This window comes from Barbus barbus, assembly GCF_936440315.1.
Source record: "Barbus barbus genome assembly, chromosome: 22".
In the NCBI taxonomy this organism is placed as follows: Eukaryota; Metazoa; Chordata; class Actinopteri; order Cypriniformes; family Cyprinidae; genus Barbus; species Barbus barbus.
The window spans coordinates 760,676-779,902 of NC_136750.1; the positions used below are offsets into that span (position 1 = coordinate 760,676).

At 37.0% G+C, this 19,227-nt stretch overlaps 1 protein-coding gene across 4 annotated transcripts; it reads left to right on the forward strand.

Annotated features, from left to right (window-relative positions):
- The first annotated feature begins 1,479 nt into the window (after positions 1-1,479).
- On the forward strand, positions 1,480-16,993 carry LOC306888150 (ubiquitin-conjugating enzyme E2 Q2-like). 4 transcript variants are annotated; one of them, XM_079446307.1, is made up of 13 exons: positions 1,480-1,842; positions 3,966-4,070; positions 6,083-6,205; positions 8,148-8,204; positions 8,296-8,448; positions 10,222-10,306; positions 10,379-10,439; positions 10,540-10,630; positions 12,847-12,905; positions 13,212-13,260; positions 13,540-13,635; positions 13,802-13,868; positions 15,828-16,993. In XM_079446307.1, the coding sequence occupies exons 1-13, from the start codon at positions 1,684-1,686 to the stop codon at positions 15,857-15,859; spliced, it is 1,137 nt and encodes a 378-aa protein (XP_079302433.1). In that variant the 5' UTR covers positions 1,480-1,683; the 3' UTR covers positions 15,860-16,993. The 4 variants fall into 4 exon arrangements, with proteins under 4 accessions (XP_079302433.1, XP_079302435.1, XP_079302434.1 ...); XM_079446309.1 differs by having other exon boundaries at positions 8,296-8,433; XM_079446308.1 differs by having other exon boundaries at positions 8,299-8,448.
- Positions 16,994-19,227: the final 2,234 nt, after the last annotated feature.

Here is a 19,227-nt window from a genome sequence, read left to right on the forward strand (position 1 = left end):
GATATGGTGTCTAGCACCATCTAGTGGAACATTCTAGAACTGACAGTGCTGTTCATTTAAGATCATAGAGCTGTTTATTATTATTTCATTGTAATTATTTATAAAGTTAATCTCAGATGAGCACCAGTGCTGCTCTTTACATACTGTAATATATATATATATATAATCATTTCACAGAAATATCATAAACAGATATTATTATGGTTAATGGACAAGCAACACATTTTTAAGAATATTTTGAAGCGAGCTCAACAACACATGCACTGATAAATAGACTCAACACAAGCAAATAAAGACACATCAGAGGTGCTTAAGACAACATGTGTATCAATGCTTGCTTTGAAAGCTCAGATTTTAGTTTATTTTAATATCCTTTTAAATCATAGGATTCCTCAGCCTTATTTTTATTTTATTATTAGCCTAAAATACTGATGAAATACACCATTACTGTGAGGGTCAATATATCAAAAAAACAAACACGGTTCATTTTCATTTGTGTTGTTTGTTTGTCAAACTGATGTTTTGTTGATTAGCTGGAGTGTGTTTTATATTCAGATATTATATTTAGTCATTTAGCAGAGGCTTTGATCCAACAGAAGCAATCCACTGTAGTTTGAAAACAGCTAAAACTTTATAAATACTACCTATACACGTAAAAAATAAAGATATTAAATAAAAATGACAAATGCATACAACACAGTTTAACAACTTAACATTTAAATAAAAACAAAAATAAATCAAGCTAAAAACAATTCAAAATATTGAAGAAGGTATAAGATTCTAACATAATAACACTAAACAGCTAATATATGTGTATATATACAGCCACACACTTATATTCAATATATATATATATATTCTGTCATTTCTGTTTACTTTGTTGAAGTACTAAAATAACTCAAATACAACTAAAACAAAATACAAAATAAAAAAAAACAATAAAAAGACAAACGTTACTCCAACTTTAACTCAAATCAAAGCAGATAACTACATTACTTTATCAGAATTATACAGAATATATCAATATATTAATGTAGAAAACACTTGTTAAATGATAATATATTTATATTTTTGATGAGATAAATGCTGTTAACACAGTTATTCTCCTGAACCTTCTCATATGATTCATAACTTTAAATTATAATAATAAACAGTTCTGGGAATGTTCTGTGTGCTCTTGTTGTTGTTGTTGTTTTGTAAAAGACCAAACAAACAAACAAACAAACAGTAATCTTCCCAGAATGCTCTGAAAGCCAGAGGTTCACTGGGTTTAGACAATTATTTTATATCATTGTTTCATTTTATAGCCATTTTTAGATAAACTGCTATCAAAATAATAACTCACCAAATGCCCTCAAATGTCATTTTTACAAATGATGTGAATTTAATTTAAAAGCTCAGACAATAATAGGCTTATAAACCCAAAACAACAATAAATAAAGTTTTTTCTTGCATGTTCGCGGTGCATGCTGGGACAGCGGGTCCTCCATCTTTAAACCCCAGAGCAGCACAGCTTCCGCTCGGCTCTACACACACATGCACATTTATGACACAATAAGCTGGATCTGCTTTGAAGCGAGGTGTCGGAGCAGCTTGATCTCATCCACAGAAACATCGCGAGAGCTCTTCTTCTTTCGTCCATCGCTCCGTTTTCTCGTGTCTCGCTCCGGAGATGAGTAGAAGATGTCTGTTTCGGGACTGAAGGCCGAGCTGAAGTTTCTGGAGTCCATTTTTGATCCGAAGCACGAGCGCTTCAGGATCCTGGACTGGAAACCAGACGAGCTGAGCTGCCAGTTTAATGTGACCGGAGACCAGCTGCTCATCATCCACTGCAACATCACGGTACTCCAGCACCTCTGTGTTTACCTGCTGCTCTCTGGGGGGTCTGTGCTCACCTGGGGTCTCTGGGGGGTCTGTGTTCAGCTGACGGTCTCTGAGGGGGGGTCTGTCCTCAGCTGACGGTCTCTGAGGGGGGTCTGTGTTCAGCTGATGCTCTGTTATTCAGTTCATGTCTCTGGGGGGGGGTTCTTCATTTCCGGATGCCATTTTCTGTTGCGACACTGACGTCATATTACAAGCCTAGTGTGCACACTATCTAGACTGCATGCTGCCACCTAACCTCCATCCTACAACAGATTTGCCCATTTCATACAAACTGATATTATAAATATGGGTGGAATATGATGTGGAGGATATTTAGTGTTATTTTATTTATAATTCTATGTAGACAACATTACTGAGCACACTTGATCTAACAGCTGATCAAATTTATCAACAAATATTAAAAGAGAAGTTAACCCAGAAATGAAAATCTGCTGAAAATGTGCCCTCGGTTCATCTGAGATCAGAATGAGTTTGTCTCTGCAATGGAAGTGAATGGGTGCCGTCAGAATGAGAGTCTGATAAAAACATCACAATAATCCACAGCTCTCCAGTCCATCAGACAACATCTGGAGAAGACAACAACATCTGGAGAACATCTGGAGAAGACAACAACAGCTGGAGAAGACAACGACATCTGGAGAACATCTGGAGAAGACAACAACATCTGGAGAAGACCACAACATCTGGAGAACATCTGGAGAAGACAACAACAGCTGGAGAAGACAACGACATCTGGAGAACATCTGGAGAAGACCACAACATCTGGAGAACATCTGGAGAAGACAACAACATCTGGAGAAGACCACAACATCTGGAGAACATCTGGAGAAGACAACAACAGCTGGAGAAGACAACAACATCTGGAGAAGACAACAACATCTGGAGAAGACCACAACATCTGGAGAACATCTGGAGAAGACAACAACAGCTGGAGAAAACAACAACATCTGGAGAAGACAACAACATCTGGAGAACATCTGGAGAAGACAACAACAGCTGGAGAAGACAACAACATCTGGAGAAGACAACAACATCTGGAGAAGACAACAACATCTGGAGAAGACAACAACAGCTGGAGAAAACAACAACATCTGGAGAAGACCACAACATCTGGAGAACATCTGGAGAAGACAACAACAGCTGGAGAAGACAACAACATCTGGAGAAGACAACAACATCTGGAGAACATCTGGAGAAGACAACAACACCTGGAGAACATCTGGAGAACATCTGGAGAAGACAACAACAGCTGGAGAAGACAACATCCAGCATTAAGATGTTTTTAACTTCTAACAGCTGGTTCTGTCTCAAATACATAATATTGCTTTCTGCCGGCACCCATTCACTGCAGAGCATCCACTGAATCTGACATTTCTCACAATCGGAGTACATTTTCAGCACATTTGCACTTTTGGGTGAACTATTCGTTCCTGTAATGATGATCTTGTTATTAATTACATCTACATTATAATTGAACAGGTGCTGTTGGAATAAAGAAGTGGCAGCTATAAACCAGATCAGTGCATCTACATTCAAATTAAACCATGTCTTCAAATTAAATTATTTATTTCTATTTGAATATGTATGCCTGACTAATGGGCTACGCATCAGACCGTTTTCAGCACTCTTATCTTATCTGCATGATAATAAGCAGCTCTTCTTCAGCAGTGCATGCGTTTAAAGAGCGTCAGCGTCTCTGTATGGATCTACAGCGCTTGCATGATTCATGGATTGTGCTTCATTGCAGGTGTTTTAAAAGACGGGGATGTTCTAATTATGTCATTCGGACTCTCCTGTTCCTGTATTATTATTATTACTGTTGTGTAATTTACAGTAATAAACTATAAAAGAAATGGGAGAGTTATGTTGTGTCCTTAAACAAATCAGAATTTATTTTTAATTAATTGTTTTGGTTTTATAAGTAAATCCAGCATGAATTGTCTACAGAACTAAGCAGTTAAGCATGTTCTGAACCTTTCCCTGCTCGTGCACGTCACAGTTTCACAGAAACGCTTTGCACTGTGGGTAATGAGGGTCGTCTCGCTGAGTTCTTGCTCATTCCCTGTCCTCTGCTGTTTCAGGAGTCCTACCCGTCGACGCCGCCGATATGGTTCGTGGACTCCGATGACCCGAGCCTGACTCAAGTGCTGGAGCGTCTGGAGGAGGTCAGGAGGAGCAGCACTCTGGTAACAACACTTCATCACCTCTACAGCAGGACAGGGCATCATCATCTCCATGCATCACCATTATATCAAAATTATTTAGTGCCTTTTTATTAAATTATATATCTGGAGGAGCTGTGAGTGTGTGCAAGTGCTGCATGAACACTCGGGCTGGGAATCCTCAAAACACGCAAGCAAATATAAAGTAATAAAGGGGGAAAAGACAATTATATGTGAAAAACAAAAAGTACTTTCAGTATCTGCGAGTGCTTTATGCATCTGAAAGTTTACAGACAATCATAGTTCTGGGTTTTTCTGTTTTCCTCAGCATTATTACAGATGAGATCATAGCTTTAACAGGCTAATGCACAGATCCGTTTCCACATATCAGATGTTTTGTCCTGTTCTGAAAACATAGCTCACAGCGTTTACGTCAATCCCGTCTCATATAATATCAGGAGATGCAGTGTGTTTAACCGCAGCCGCGAGCGATGGAGCTCCAGGACAAACACACAGCGCTCTGAACGTCTGTCAGTGCTTGAGTTTGTGCGTCTCATATGGACTGCGTTCCTAACAGCAGCAATGAAAGCATATCTGAAGTAAAACACTCAAATAACGAAAGTCAAGCAATGCACACGTGTCTCTCAGCATATTCTGTGCAAAGCAGCCGCCGTGATTCTCTCTAGCGCACACACCTGCCACTACAAGCTTGTGTTTTCCAAAAATGTCAAATTTAAAAATAGTGGGTGTGTTTTAGTTTTATTATACTGCGTCAAACACACACTGAAACCCACTCGTCAGCATAAACTGAATAAATAAAGGATCAGTTTAACCTGAAGAAATTATTACAGAATGTAGTTCTCAAAATGATAATAATATAATTAAGAAATATATATATTTTTTTTTAATCCGTGTTTTAATTTATACAGTTCTGTTGTCCAGTATCTTATTTGACAAAAAATAAAAATGCAATGTATTGTTGTAGGCAATAATTTGATTACAATTTAAAAGATTGTGAAAGTTGTATTTATTGATTTCATTACAGACCATTTTGATGGTAAATTTGCATGGAATCATAAAACCCAGAATCCAGAACAATATGAAAACATAAGATGTATTTCATGGGGTCCTAAATGAAAAGGCATCTACTCTGGAGTTTAGTTGTCAACAAACAAGATATACTTACATTTGTTCTCCAGGTTTAACAAACGTGCGTTTGTCTCCGGTAATGGTGAATAAAATATCAATATTGTATTATAAGGTAAGAAATATCGCAGTAATATCATCCAGCACTTTTATCGCAGATCCTTCCTTGCTTTAAGTCATATTGAACTTCTCATTTGAAGGTTGTGTGCGACAGCAAAGCATCTTCTGTATGTGTGTGATGTCAATGATAGCAGAGTAATCGTGATGCTTTGAACAGCACTAAAGGGTAATTAGCAGCCTAGCTACACTGTAATCGAGTACAGCGTTACACAACACACTAATTGCTGTAATATGAGCGTGAGCTCGGACCTGACAAAGCTTACGAGTCTCTTTGAGCTGGACTTTTTTTAAGCTAAAGCTTTGCTTCTGTCTGCTCTATTTATGGTCTATAATAGATTAACTGGGACACACAGCACACTGCATGCACAGCAGTGTATGTGTATTTTTAAGTTGAGAACCCTTCAAAGCCGCTGATCTGGCTGCTCTCTTCATACTGTCAGATATTAATTACATGCAAGTGAAATTTCATCAGCTCCTGTTGTAGTGTTCTGTCCAAGACTCGCCTCACCTGCACTGATGACTTAAAGAGGATCATGTGCACAAAGTATCCATCGAGACCTGACAAATGCAACCAAATCTTGATATGCATGTTATTAACTGTTCATAACACTGATTGGGGCTTGTTCATAGCAAGTTAGTCAGATCAGAAATGAACTTTTCCACTAAGGGTCAATATTTGACCCACGTTTTCACGTTGGGTGTAGTTTTTGGCCCAAGCTAGCCTTTCTGCCCCTGCTGTGTGTAATGCTCTTGTGTGTTTGTGGTTTCAGCTCTTGCAGCAGCTGAAGAGGCTGATCTGTGATCTGTGCCGCCTCTATAATCTTCCCCAGCACCCGGATGTGGAGATGCTGGACCAGCCTCTCCCTGCAGGACCCGTCAACCAGGACAGAAAGGTCAACCGCTGCGCTTGAGTCACGCTTGCTTTCTTAAATGCTCAGTTAGTCAAAGTCCTCAAGCCAAACCAGGCACTAGGGCTGGGCGATTTGGCAAAACAAATTATTATTATTTTCTTTTTACGATTTTTAACTAGTCAACTTGAAAATGTAACTACAACATATGATTCAAGTAACTTTTCCTTTATTAACTCTCTAGTTAAAGACATTTCCGTTCCGAGTGCAGCACACATGAAGTTGCAACATGATGGAAATGTTAAATAAATCACTTGTTAAATATCTTAGCAGAAAATATGCATGACAACTTTACATATTGTACAAACCCGTCTTATACAAATGTGTCCCTGCAGCACAAAAGCAGTCATCAGTAACACAGCTATATTTATAGCAATAACCAACAATACACTGTATGGATCAAAATTATACATTTCTCTTTTATGACAGAAATCATTAGGATATTAAGATCATGTTCCATGAAGATATTTAGTAAATTTCCTACCGTAAATATATCTAAACTTCATTTTTGATTAGTAATATGCATTGCTAAGAACTTCAACTTTAAAGGAGATTTTCTCAATATTTAGATTTTTTTGCTCCCTCAGATTCCAGATTTTCAAATAGTTGTATCTCAGACAAATATTGTCCTATCCTAACAAACCATACATCAATGGAAACCTCAATTTTTCGAAATATTTCAAAACTCCCATCATCTTGCATGTTTTTCCTATTCCACTGCCCACCTCGAATCTTTGTCAACACAAAAGTGCATTCTGTGTGAAGGGCGCCGAGCGCTAGATTTATGGTTGGATCGCTCTTTTCTCTTTAGTGTTATCATTGGCATATTGTCAAAGTGTCTAATTCTAACGTTCGGTAATATTTCTATTCAAAATTGCGATCCCTCGATTTCTGAAAAATACAATCGTGGCAAAACATTACATTCAAATTCATCGATGAAATCACCCAGCCCTAGCAGGCACACTATCAAATGTGTGTTAGCTTTTAGTCCAGGCTCATTAAACCATTGCCAGCCACACAGGACTTGCATGACTCCTCAGTTGTTTACCTGATGTAAGTCACTCAGAACACAGATAAACCAGACGAGAAACCGCTGCCACACGTCTAACATGCAGAGGCTTTCACACGAACGCTCGAAACCATTCACATGCATGTAATTCCAAGACTGTATTTTCCAGAAAACTAGTCGTACCTGACTATAAGTTGCACCGGGTCAAAATTGCATTTAAAAAAACACAGACAAGTCACATTGGTGTGGAAGTCATATTTTATTATTCCATTGATATGTAGCATAAAATACTGATAAATAAAATCCAACGTTTGCCATCATAAACACTATAGACATGCATTTTAGTTTCTCACTCCAAAACAAATATTTTATATTCAACTGTATTCAAAACAAAACGGGAATAAACAAATGTAAATGTGACACAAACATAAATTGTAGTGGCATTCATTATAAGCAACAGTTATTATAAACGCCACGCCTAAATGAATTCATAAAGTAAGACTGAGACTAGCAGTGTGTGAAATGCACTAGATATAATATAATAATCTTTCTCATTCTGCACTAATGCAAACGTGTGTGTTTTAGTCTCTTCCAGGACATTTGAGATGACAAAAAATACTTCTATTGCAGAATATATTATAGGTTAAAGTTTGACCATTAACTAGTTGCTGCACTAAAACACACACAAAGTGACACATTTCTAAATGTTTAGCATCAGTTGATGTCGTGCAGGATCAGGAGGTAAGGTTCCGATATGTGCATCCTTGCCATAAAAGTAGATAAAGTATATATATTGAAGTAGGGTTATGGAAATGTCGTACAACATTGTTCTTTTGCATGACATGCAACAATATTAGCAGTACATAGAGTCGGCTTGTGTTTTCTGCTGTGGTTTAACACGAACGTTTTCTTCTGTAGCTGGGGACGACAGATGAGGTCACATCAGAGGAGGAAGAGGAAGAAGAGATGGGAGAGGTTTATGTCTGTCATTCATGTCTTCTGTGAGGTCGTGAGCGTCTCGCTCTCTCCTTATATATGTGTGTGTGTGTGTGTGTGTGTGTGTCAGCAGGACATCGATCTGGAACACTACGAGATGAAAGAGGAGCCGGTGGATGGGAAGAAGTCTGAGGATGATGGCATCGAGAAGGAGAACCTGGCCATCCTGGAGAAGATCCGCAAGAACCAGCGGCAGGACCACTTGAATGTAAGTGCTCACTCGGTAAGGGGACTTTCCTTGTGTTTGGGGGCTGATGGGGGTCAAATACAGGCTATTAGATGGAGATGTGATGATTATGCAGAAGTTTGGTTTGATGTTCATTTTGAAATTAAATGTTCATGGAGTGCTCTCCTTCTGGTGCATTTAGCTGTTTTTAATCTAAATGTATGTGTGTGTTATATGGACCTATTAAGATTTTGCTTGCATCTACATTGTAAATATATATTTTTTGCTATTTTATTACATTTTTAGAGATAAATCAATAACGGTTACATTTGTAACAATATTTCAAGTGTAATTTATGAGATTTGCTGCATTTTTAATCCAATTTTTCTGTGTAAAAGGCAAAAAGTTGATAATACTGATTTCAAAGTTAAGGATTCGTGATCAACTTTTTGCCTTTTACAAAGAAAAATTGGATTAAAAATGCAGCAAATCTCATGAATTACACTTGAACCAAAACCTATCCTAACATCTTAGTTGATAATTCAGTATAGTTCATTTTTGAGAAAACATCCCGTGTTTGGATAGTGACCGTAATGCTTTGGTAGTGACCACATCACATTACAGAATCATAACTTGCATTCTAAAACATACTAAAATACAAAAAATAAAATTGCATAACTGTTCTAAAATTGTTAATTTCCCCCAAATATGAGGATTGTGTTCCCTTTTGTCACTACGGTCGTGACAATTTTATGGGATAACACCCAACAAACCGAAGATGTCACTACCGGTACTCCACCTAGCGTTTCAATGCAATTTTAGATACTGTTATATATACTGCTTTATATATATATACCTAGCTCAAAGATGCTAATGGTTAGCTAGCACAGTTCTGAACAGTGGTACACGTATTAAAAACTGAATGTTATGGAATAACTCAAAAAAGTGTGCTTAATTGCAGAAAAAAGGTGTTCGGTAGGGATGTTCCTTAAAGTTACACAGATTTATCAGACTTTAATTGATGACATGACAGTTTAAAGTCAATGAATGACTTTAAACTGGTTGATCGTAGGATCTGAGCTCATGCACCTCAGTGAAGTCTTGAGTGAATTTATCCACAAATAATGTTTTTCACTCATAACTGAAGTGCATAAATTCAGATCACAGTTGATAAAAAGATTAAATCCAATATTTGATGATTAATATGGCGTAATGAGAGATTTATGAGCTGTTTTTAAAAGGACAGTCATTTTTGATGAGGAACACAAAATTATGCAGAGGATTATCAAGTTTTGAAACAATGTTGCAGACGTGACTGAGGAGCATATCATTATAAATCTGACATGTCAAACATGTGAGAAATCTCTCTTGAACGTCACAGTATTTCTCAAGGAGACTTTTGAAAAGGTTTGTAGCAAAGTCAGTCCAGAATCACTGAGGGGTTTTATTAAAATGCACGTTAAACATTCTTGGTTTTTAGTTATTTTCACTATTGTGTATTTTAATCTTGATTTCACCATGTAAGCTAGCATGCATTAAAGCATATTTGCCCATCAAAAGATTGAAGATATAATTCAATAATGACAATATCATAATCAATAGTACTACATATTTACCTTATGGTAATTTGACAGAATTTCAGGATTAATTTTTATTAATAAAAAACATTTGATTGAGGTCATATGAAGTATCTGCTGAAAATATCTCTCTTGACTTTCTGTGAGGCCTTTTTTTTACCTCTCATTAGCTGAAATGAACTGGATTGATTTGAGTTCATTTGTACGCTGTCTGTGTTATGACTGACGGGGTGTGTTCTGTCGGGTCCTGTAGGGCGCCGTGTCTGGATCTGTTCAAGCGTCAGATCGCCTCATGAAGGAGCTCCGGGAGATCTACCGGTCTCAGAGTTATAAAAACGGTAAGGTAGCTGTGACTGTGAGTGACCGAATGACCAGCGCCACTATCTGATCTGATTTATTCTCTTCTCCAGGCATCTACTCCGTGGAGCTGGTCAGCGACAGCCTGTACGAGTGGCACGTCAAACTGAGAACGTAAGAGCACAGTTCCTCTGGGTTTCCACCTTGTTTCTGAAGTTTTAGGGTTGGTACAGTTTTCAGAAGCTGAAGGTGTTTGTGCTGTTCTTGTGCTCAGTGTGGATCCGGACAGTCCTTTACACAGTGACCTTCAAGTGCTGAAAGAAAAGGAAGGGATGGACTACATCCTCCTCAACTTCTCATACAAAGTGAGTGAGACCAGACCAGACCAGGGAAAATATTCACACAATTATGTCTGCAATTTTTTTTTATTTTCACAGTGCCGTGAAAAGGTTTCACGTTTTCCCCGTTCCTGTTTTTTTTATTTTTTGCATATTTGTCACACTTGAATGATTCAGATCATCAACCAAATTTTAATATTACACAAAGATAACCCGAGTAAACACAAAATGCAGTTTTGAAATGATGATTTCATTTATTAAGGGGAAAAAAAGTGGTCCAAACCTACCCGGCCCTACGTGAAAAATGAATTACCCCCTCCTGTTAAATCATGAAAGAACATTATTTTAGAAAGCGGAGTTAAATTACACTAGCCTCACCCAAGCCTGATTACTGCCAGACCTGTTGAATCAAGAAATCACTGAAATAGAACCTGACTGACAAAGTGAAGCATGCTTAAAGAGCAACAGATCATGCATGATCTAAAGACATTCAAGAACAGATGAGAAACAAAGTAGTTGAGATGTATCAGTCTGGAAAGGGTTATAAAACCATTTCTAAGGCTATGGGACTCCAGCGAACCAGAGTCATTATCCACAAATGGAGAAAACTTGTGACAGCGGTGAACCTTCCCAGGAGTGTCTGGCCTACCAACATTACTCCAAGAGCGCAACGACGACTCATCCAGGAGGTCTTAAAATAACCCAGAACAACATCTAAAGAGCTGCAGGCCTCACTCGCCTCAATTAAGGTCAGTGTTCATGATTCAACAATAAGAAAGAGACTGGGCAAAAACGGCATCCATGGCAGAGTTCCAAGACAAAAGCCACTGCTGACCAAAAACAACACAAAGGCTCGTCTCACATTTGCCAAAAAATATCTTGATGATCCCCAAGACTTTTGGACAAATATTCTGTTGGACTGATGAGACAAAAGTTGAACTTTTTGGAAGGTGTGTGTCCCGTTACATCTGCCGTAAAACCAACACCGTATTTCATAAAAAGATCATCATACCAGCAGTCAGACATGGTGGTGGTAGTGTGATGGTCTGGGGCTGCTGTGCTGCTTCAGGACCTGGATGACTTCCATAATTGATGGAACCATGAAGTCTGCACTCTATCAGAAAATCCTGAAGAAGACTGTCCGGCCGTCAGTTTGTCCTCAAGCACACTTGGGTTCTGCAGCAGGACAATGATCCCAAACACACCAGCAAGTCCACCTCCTGAATGGCTGAAGAAAAACTAAATTAAGGTTTTGGAGAGGCCTAGTCAAAGTCCTGACCTGAATCCTATTGAGATGCTGTGGCATGACCGTAAACCCTCCATTCATGCGCTCAAACCCTCCCAATGTGGCTGAATTACAACAATTCTGCAAAGAAGAGTGGGCCAAAAGTCCTCCACGGCACTGTAACAGACTCATTGCCAGTTATCACAAACGCTGGATTGCAGTTGTTGCTGCTGAGGGTGGCACAAGCAGTTATTAGATTACTTTTTCACGTAGGGCCAGGTAGGTTTGGACAGCTTTTTTTCCCTTAATAAATGAAATCATCCTTTCAAAACTGCATTTTGAATTTACTCAGGTTATCTTTGTGTAATATTAAAATTAGTTTGATCTGAATCTTTTAAATGTGACAATTATGCAAACAATAAAAAAACAGGAAGGATGTAAAAATCTTTTCACAGCACTGTATACACACAGTGCGTGCATAATTATTAGGCACCTTGATATTCTGATCAGATTTATTTATTTTTTTCCAAGCACATTTGACCAATGCCAAACCACATCAATCTTAATAACTACCATTCATTTTGTATTTAATCATTTATAAGTGATATATAATTGTCCATGAAGGCTGGATGTGAAAAACTCCTTATATTCAGGTGTGCAGGGTTATTAGGCAGGTTTTCTTTTACAGATAAAATGAGCCAAAAAAGAGATTTAACTCAGAAAAGTAAAAAATGATTCAATCCCCATGAGAAATATTCCAAACTAATGCAATACAGAAATTGCAAAGTTAAGGAATTTTAGCCAAGATTTTTAGCCAATTAATCCAAATTTTGTTTTAACATTTTTTTGAAAAAATAATCTTAAACATCTTGAGTTTTATTTTTAAATAACTAAACCTGGCTCTTGCCATGAACATAACTATAGAAGCTGGCATGGCGTTACAAAGTACTTCTCTGCACCAGGTGAATGTAGATTATTTTGTCTCTGTAATAAAGAATCTGTTCTCGTCTGTCTGCAGGATAATTTTCCCTTCGATCCTCCGTTTGCACGTGTCGTTTCTCCTGTCCTGTCTGGAGGGTAAGACTTACCTTTTCTTTTTGTTTATTTTTGGCTTTATTCCTTACGTTAAGGGGTATTGTGTTAATATATATTCTTTTGACTTCATGAATTCTCTCATGTGCATGCAGATGCATTTATTCATATTAATGCATACCTCCTCATATGTATTCATTCATTGTATATCTGTTACTAGCCAGACTCCTTGGGGTTGTATCATTAAGAATGGTTGGACTGGAGTTTGTATAATTCAAGTCTGAAATGCTGAATGCTGATTGCATAAAGATGCGAAGGAATCCCAGTTAACCGGTTGTGGTGTTATTTTAGGTATGTTCTTGGCGGAGGAGCTCTGTGTATGGAGCTGCTCACTAAACAGGTGTGTTTGCGTCAATGACACGTGATTCATGACGACTGAAAGATGCATGTAATGATCCTCAACCTGACTAAAACGGTCATATCAGGCATATTGTTTATACATGCATTTGTCCCTAATGTCTACTTATAATGTTAGGCAAGGTTTTAAGATGCTAAATATTTAATGTTTTCAAACTGCATCAAACTCCTGTATTTTTGCTGCTGTCTGTAACGCTGATGCTCGTGTGTTGGAGTGTGTCAGAAGCTTGTTCTTGTCTCAGGTGTGTGTGTTTTCTCTCAGGGCTGGAGCAGTGCCTATTCCATAGAGTCTGTCATCATGCAGATAAACGCCACTTTAGTCAAAGGAAAAGCAAGAGTGCAGTTTGGAGCCAATAAGGTAAAAGCTCTGCTTGTGTTTGTCTGGTGGAGTTGCTTTTGTCTTTCAGATTAGTAGCTGATTACATTTCAAATGCAACTTTAATTGCACAGTAGAGGCATGTTTCTGTAAATACTGTTATGACACTCTCGTCTTAATTGTTTTGGTTTGTCTGTGCTGTTTGCAGAATCAGTACAATCTCGCCAGAGCGCAGCAGTCGTATAAATCCCTGGTGCAGATCCATGAAAAGAATGGTAAGAACTTCAGAGTTGGCGAATGAAGCTAATATTCATATCTGGAAATGGAAAACATCATGTGTAGATATTAACATTTTAATATCATAAAAACAGTTCTTGTATCATTCTTGTAACAAAAGGTTTGCCTAAGATCATCTGATTTAACCAGTTAATTACCAAAGAGTCATTTGAGAGTTTAAAGACCATGAAATGATTTGAGTGTAGTTTTATTTCCTGTTGACATTTTCGCTGAAACAAGTATTTATTTATGATAAGCCTTTAGTTCATGATACATTACAAATAAGGTAACTCACTAATTTTTGTGGTCCATTTCTTAACCCTCATAACTCATTCGGGGCTTTTCTGACCTGGAAAACATGCATAAAGATGATTTAAAAAATGTGTAGATTTTATTAATGCTTTAAGACCCTCAAAATGCACAATATAGTTTTTTTTTTAAGAGATATAACCAAACATTTTTTTTATTATTTATATATATATATATATATATATATATATATATATATATATATATATATATATATATATATATATATATATATATATATATATATATATATATAGTACATTCAATAAATAAGTAAATTGAATGTAATTAAATCCCATGCTTTCCAATAGGATTAATACTAATTCACTGATTTATAAAATTTAAAATAATTTTATCCATTATTGTGTTAAATGAGAAAAGTATCAAGTAGACATTAAATAGTAGCTTTAGAAAGAAATATTTTATTTGATTCAACATAACATTTATTACACAAACGTTTAGGCAACAACATCCCAACATGAACTATGGAACATGAAGATAATTTGAGAAACGTCTCAGTATTTTTGTTCATGTAATGAAAGTCTCTGGTAAGCAATGCAGCTTTGTTACCAACGGTCTTAAAATAGCTTCTTTAGTGTTGTGCGGTAGAACGTAAGTCATACAGGTTTGAAACAACATGAGGGAGAGTACATGATGACCATTTAAATTAGGGGTGAACTATCCCTTTAATGATTTTTTTAAATTCTTTACTTAAATGACACACTAAATAAGAAACTAAAACTGCCAGCAGGTGGCGGTAAATGTCTGAGTCATTCATTCATTTGATTCGTCCAAAACGCAGATTCCTTCAGAAACTAAACACCGTGTTTTGCTCACAGACACACAACACTTCTTTGGCTTTATAGGTTATATTTTCGTTGGAAAAATGTAGCTAAGACAATATTGTGTTATATTTTAAACACAGTGTTAACTTCTTATTTACTGAACTGTTGTATAAAATCACATTTGCACTCGCTATTTGGGACACAAGCAACAGTCGTGTGACATCGCTAATCATATGATATACATATGATACAAAAACTCATACAGGGGCATATTTGCCCCAATATCTTGAATTGTTGGGCACCTCGGTGTGCATTATTTTTCTAATAATTCAACGGCCTGTTGTCAATTATTCCTTACATATACACTATATTTACACTTACACACACACACACACACACACGTGTATATACTGTATATAGTATCAGTTTATAGTATCATATGACATTTAAAGAAAATTCTAAATGCTGTAACATGGAAATAACATCAGAAATGAGTCTTTTTGTCATTCAGTCATTAATAAAAAGCTGCTGATCAAATACAATATGGTTTTAGATGAAAAATATAAAGTTGTAGAATAACATTGTTACATAAGTTGTTCAGGTCCAAACAGATCCACAATACAAGAATAGAAAACAGTTTTGAATGCATTATGAGGGTTAGGAAGTATTTTAGGAGTGTGTGTCTGTGTTTTGTCAGCTGGCAGCTTGTGATCTGAAGCTTCTTCAGGAAAGTGTTTTATTTGTGGATCTGAGCTCGTGCCGTCTGTGACTCTGCTTTGACGTGGATTGGTTTTGTCAGTCTCTGTGGATGAAGTTTCCCGAGTGAGTGTTTGCTGTATAAATGTGTGTGTGTGGTTTTCACAGGCTGGTACACACCGCCCAAAGAGGACGGCTAGAGCCCAGCATCCAAACATGGACAGAGCATCTTCAGATGGACATCTTTCTGTCACTGCTCTTCTCCTCTCATCCCTCGTTTTAACCGGAGCCGCTTCTTCTGACACTTCTCTTTCCCTGCGAGTTAAAACGGCTCGATTCGACTCCAGTTTGACCCTCTCAGACGATGCCATGATTCCAGCAGAGCGATGCCAACATCTGCCACAGAGCCCATGCACAGCCTGATTTTCTGCAACGTTCCTCCATTTGTTTTGGTTGCTTATTGAAAATAAGTTTTTGCCATGTTCAGTCAGACTTCACTGTTGTAAATGAACTCCACGATCAAGTCCAGATGCGTTTGGATGAATGAAAGAGCAGCAGGAGCTTCTTCTGTTTCTTCATGACTGCTGATGTGAGCGGGTTTGATGTGTTCATGCCATTGTAAAGCATTTCTATCAGTCTTGTAAGCCGCTTCTCCCTCCCAGTATGGCCAACAGAACTGTCTGGATTTGTAGAATTGTATTTACCGTGTTTTTGAAGCCCCTGCAGTCTCTGGGTGAAGCTGAGTGAGCAATAATGCCTTAAAAAGGAGGTAAAAGGAAGCGAATGAGCAGAAGTTAGTGTTCCTCACAATCGTCTGCAGTATTTCTGTTCAAACCGACATCATTAGAGATGGATCTGATGGCTGTGAACACAAGAAAACAGCCCTTCTTTTGTGTTAATATCCTTCAGAAGCAGATTGATCACTCGACTCTGTTCTCGTTCCGCTTCTTCTCCACTGTATCAGTTTTACTCTAAAAGCACTGGGATTGATCAGCTGTGTTCTTCAGAATCACACGGGCCGATGTGAACCGCTTCACTGCTTAATTTAGCTGAATTACAGAAGTAAACGACACCACTCTGACATCAAGCTAGTTTGATTCCACAGATGTTCTTCCGGCTCTGAGTGTCTGGAATGAGAGGTGAATGGTGACTGATTCTCTTCATTCATTCGTTCAGACGGTGGAGTGTTTGATGGAGAGGGTGAGAGGCTTCGATGTGTTACGCACTGTCAGCATGCTTCGGTTTTATTGCATTTTTTCCCCATTGTAAGTGTAATTTTGACCATGTACAGTACGATTTGTAAACTTGCATCAAGTTTATGAATAAAGAATTTTAAGAAATACATGAGTGTCATTAAGTGTTTAATCACAGGTGAGAACAAGTTTTACACAATGGATATGTTTTCATGAATTTTTAGTCATTGTTTAGTCAAAAAAGCAATGGGAATTTTTTGTTGCTCAGAAAGAGGAATGAAATCTGTTAAAAAATTAGGTAAGATTTTATTTTCAGGGAATTGTGAGGACAGATAAATGCATATTCCTAATGCTTTGATTTTATGTAATAATACTTGAAATTTTACATTATAACAATAATTATTATTTAATATTTTGACATTTAGAAAAATTACTTTGCGAACCAGATTTTTAAAAATGTATTATTTTAACGATTCTTTTATGTATTTGGTTTTAGTTAACATTTATAGTTAATGGTAATAACTTGGTTGTGTGTGTTTATTTTTGCTTGCTTTAAGGGAGCCAGGACCGTCCTAAAGACTGGTTTGCACAGTAAATGAGACGCAGATGTTTCTCGGTTATGACACTTTACTTGCTTCACATGAAATGCAGCTTTATTTACTGTTGCATATTAAAGATCAAAATTGCGTTTTTGTCACATGACTGCTGGGACTAAATGAGTTCTTGTGCTTCTAATGTGCATCAGTTATTTGTGTCCACCAGGTGGCGCCATCAGCCCATGAAAATGACCATGAGGCTTCAGATGCATGCATGATATTCCCTTATTTTTAATAGCTGAAATAGTATTTCTAGTCGAGATTATAGTTCCTGCATGCTCACAGAACTATAAAACCAGTCTTTTCTTTCTTTCTTTGTTTTTATTGATGATCCTGCCGTTCTGTACGATGCTTTTAGGAGATCTCCTGAGAACAGTCTAATCATCCTCGGAGTCTAAATTCCTCTTTTATCTGAGAGCTTTATTGCGGACTGTATTTCTCTTTCCAGTCATTGTGCTTGAAATGCTTTCAGCTGCTCTCAGGATGCAAACGCTCTGCTCTTAAGCTCCAGAAATGAAAGCACTTTTTCTTTTTTTTATTCGACCCTGCAGAGATGCTCCAGGAGGTCAATATGCGATTGTTGAAATAACTCCAATTCTACGTGTGTTTAGTGTGGTTTAGTTTCCATCACTGACCTCTACAGCCAGAGAAACCTGAAGGATAGGAAGTGATCTGGTTTGACCGGAGGTCAGATATACATCTACATGACCTTGAGCAGCTTTGAGTCTGATAATGAGCTGGCATTCATTGTTCAGTCTGAAAACAGATATCAACACCGCTGATTCAGTCATATTGAATATTGGGAAATTGAATTTCTGTCTCTGAAATAAACTTATGATGTTCATCATGTCTGGACAGGTCATCCTGCGCTTCATATCAGACTGACAGTGCCTATATATATATATATCCATCCTTATCTCCTGGCACTATCAAAATTATATGTTTTATATAGCTTTAATTTAGTTTCTTTCATACATTAGAATGTGTCATGTTTTTTTGTTTTTTTTTTTCTAAGTGAAAAATAATGACTATCATACATGTTTACCCTGATTCAGTGTAGCCGTAGTTCATATAATAGAAAATCTTGCCAGGCTGTTTTACAACAAGAGTCATTCGATTCATTAAAAGACTATTTAAGGATCCCTGTTCAGGCCGCAAAAATATTAATTATTGTCATATTAAATCTTTACCAATCTTTGCTACTATCCTACTATACCCATTTGTCAGCAAGAGGTTTTTAATGATTTAAAATATAATAAAATGTATGATCACTTCATCTTTTGTATATTTTAATCAGAACATATCAAAATAAGTATTTTGTTTCATATTTGCATAAAAATCTGTTACCAATGAATGATGGAATATTATTTCACCCATACTTTGACATTTTTTTTTTCACAAAAGTGTTTTGAAACACTGAAGCAGACACATTATTTGCATGCTTGTGTGTGTATAAATATATCAGTTTTATCAGTGTAAATAGATGCGGATGTTGCAAAGAGATGTGTGCTAAACTAAATGTTCATTACAAACAATCAAACAAAACAGAATAGAAAAAGGCTTATTTGAGTGCTGCTCTGTTTGCGTGTTTTGTTTTTAGTATTTATAACTAGCTGAATATAAAACCATAATCTATATCTATGGAATGATAGCTGAGAAAATGTACAATTGCATCTTTTTCTCTGGACAGTATCAGTAAATGATTTATATTTGTAAATCGAACTGAAACTACTTTGCTCGAGTAAAAGTTTGACAACATTGATATTACATTAATATTTC

Bases quoted from the DNA above. Each gene is read 5' to 3' on its own strand.
- LOC306888150 (XM_079446307.1), top strand. From the start codon at position 1,684: ATGTCTGTTTCGGGACTGAAGGCCGAGCTGAAGTTTCTGGAGTCCATT. The intron at 4,071-6,082 runs GTAACAACACTT...TTGTGGTTTCAG, and splicing joins TCAGGAGGAGCAGCACTCTG to CTCTTGCAGCAGCTGAAGAG. The intron at 10,631-12,846 runs GTGAGTGAGACC...GTCTGTCTGCAG, and splicing joins TCCTCAACTTCTCATACAAA to GATAATTTTCCCTTCGATCC.